At 38.4% G+C, this 2,255-nt stretch overlaps 1 protein-coding gene across 1 annotated transcript in view; it reads right to left on the bottom strand.

Moving 5' to 3' along the window:
* Positions 1-1,926: 1,926 nt before the first annotated feature.
* Positions 1,927-2,255, bottom strand: part of TEOVI_000304400 (casein kinase I) — a gene marked incomplete at both ends in the record, with an annotated part of 1,113 nt that continues 784 nt past the window's right edge. Inside the window, one exon of the mRNA XM_067226029.1 lies at positions 1,927-2,253. Within this exon, the coding sequence (XP_067082130.1) occupies positions 1,927-2,253 (327 nt within the window). The remainder of the gene's footprint in view (positions 2,254-2,255) is intronic.

Genomic DNA, 2,255 nt, shown 5'->3' with positions numbered 1-2,255 from the left:
CAACAACAACAACAACAACGACAACGAATAACAAAAAAAATTTACATACATTCGCCATTCATTGAAAAATGAAAACAACCAAAACACACGATGCCTCCCCTTCGCCACAGTAAGATAACAATAATAGTGACAATAATGTTGATGATGATCATAACAATAATACGCATAAGTATATAAAATAACGGGAAAAGAAGAGGGAAGGAAGAAGCGAAGAAGCGAAGAAGCGAAGAAACGAAGAAACGAAGAAGAAGAAAGAAATTAGTTGTAATATACATGATAGTATTTTATTCCTTTTCCTTTTTTTTCTTGAATTTTTGCTTACTTTTTCTTGTTTTTGTTCTGTATTAATAAAAATGACTCATCTATAAATATATACATGACACGCCACATATATGGGCCCAAATTTTTAAAAAAACGCCGAGGCGCACATTCTTCTTTATTTTTCTTGTGTTTCGTTTTATTATTCTTCTTTCCTGTACTCCGTCGCCACCGCCCCCTCCCCTCCCCCCTTCCCCCCTCTCCTCTCTTTCTTTCTTTTTTTTTCAAAAAAAAAAAGGAAATTTCCCATTATTTTCCTCTCATCACCACAACTTCACGCCTAACTTAACTTTTTCCTTCCTTCTTTCCTCTCCTCCCTTTTGTTTTTCCCCTCTCTTTCTCTCTTTACATAAATATATAAATATGTTGACTCAAGTACACCCTTTGTAATATTTATAACGACAACTGCGAGCTTTTGCGATGCGACAGCGGGATTCCATTAACCGCTACCCGCATCATCTCACACCATCCCCTTCTTTTTATATTATTTTATTTTTTCCTTCTTTCCTTCTTTCCTTCTTTCCTTCATTTTTCTTTAATTCCGTCTCTCTCTCTAATGCCATTCATCTTCTGAACACTTCCCCCCTTTGCTCCATCATTTGACTGAGGGGAATTTCCAGATGCACAAAAACTAACAGCAGCAGCAACAACAGTAGTAATAATAATAACAACAATAATAATAATAACAATCGAGTAAAGCCACATCAAGTAATGCGCGGAAAATTGGAACAATGCGTGACTGTTGTCATTGTGGTGACTTTCAACTCATTGATTTGTAGTTGTTGTTGTTGTTGTTTTTTGGTATCTGTCTTTTCTCTCCTTTTCTTCTATTCGCTTCTCTTCTCTTTTTTTTTTTTCTTTGTGTCTTGTCTCGTTAACTTTTTGCTTTCTTTGTCTAATGCACCCTTTTTCTCCTCCTTTCCAACTCCTCGTTCATTTGTTCGATCATTCATTTTCTTCGTGTTTGTCATTTCCACCTCCGCAATCCTTTTCTTCCTTCTCTCACTTTTTAGGCTTTCTGCATCCTTCAAACCGACACATAAACCTCCACCACCTCAAACACTTGCCATAAGGAAGGAAAAAAAGAAAAAAAAACACAAACAAATACACAAACACACACACAAAAAAAAAAAAAACGCAATCTGTGCTGTAACGTGTTTCCTGCGGTGGGTAACGGAGCGTCGTGTTTGGGTTTCTTTTTTTCAAAAAAAAAAAAAAATCTCCACAGCCTAATTACACATATGATAGTCAAATTTTTTTTTCCTCATCCCTCCTCCCTTTCCATATCCCTCTCACATCTTTTATTTTTATATCACATTTTGTTTGGGGGGCTCTTGATTGCTTTTGTTGTTGTTGTTGTTTTTCTTTTCTTTTTCCCCCCCCCTTTTTCGTTTGTTTGGGCTCGCTTGAGTGCGTTCCATTCCCCCCTTTTGTTTACTATCGGTTTGCTTTGTACAGTCACGCATCTTCAAATTACCGCTGCGCTCCTTGTCTGCCTCCCAATTGTGTAATGGGCAGTTCACCCTCTTTCTCTCTCTTATTCTCTTCTTCTCTTATTTCCTTCTTTTCTTTTTTTTTTCCTTCTCCTTTTCTTCTATCTTCGTCTCTTTAGACGGGATGTTCATCTTCCTTTTCAGATCCACGCCGTTGCTGCTGTTGTTGTTGCTGCTGCTGCTGATCCGCACGGCCCTCTTGCAACGTGTCGTGAATCCGCTTTAGTGTCCAGTCAAAAACATAATCCATATGATAACCTTCACGCACAAAAAGCTCACGGAAGAGACGTTTCAAATAACTGTAATCCGGTTTGTCCTCAAAATGTAGACTACGGGTGTAGTTCAAATATGCCGCAAACTCAGCAGGGAAGCTCCTGCAGAGAGTCTCTACGGATGTGGTCTGCTTCCTATCAGAAATACGGGCGTACTTCTCCTGTTTGGTGT

The sequence above is a fragment of the Trypanosoma equiperdum genome, assembly GCF_001457755.1.
Source record: "Trypanosoma equiperdum strain OVI genome assembly, contig: ctg_642, whole genome shotgun sequence".
Lineage (NCBI taxonomy): Eukaryota > Euglenozoa > Kinetoplastea > Trypanosomatida > Trypanosomatidae > Trypanosoma > Trypanosoma equiperdum.
This window is presented reverse-complemented; position numbering and strand designations above follow the sequence as displayed.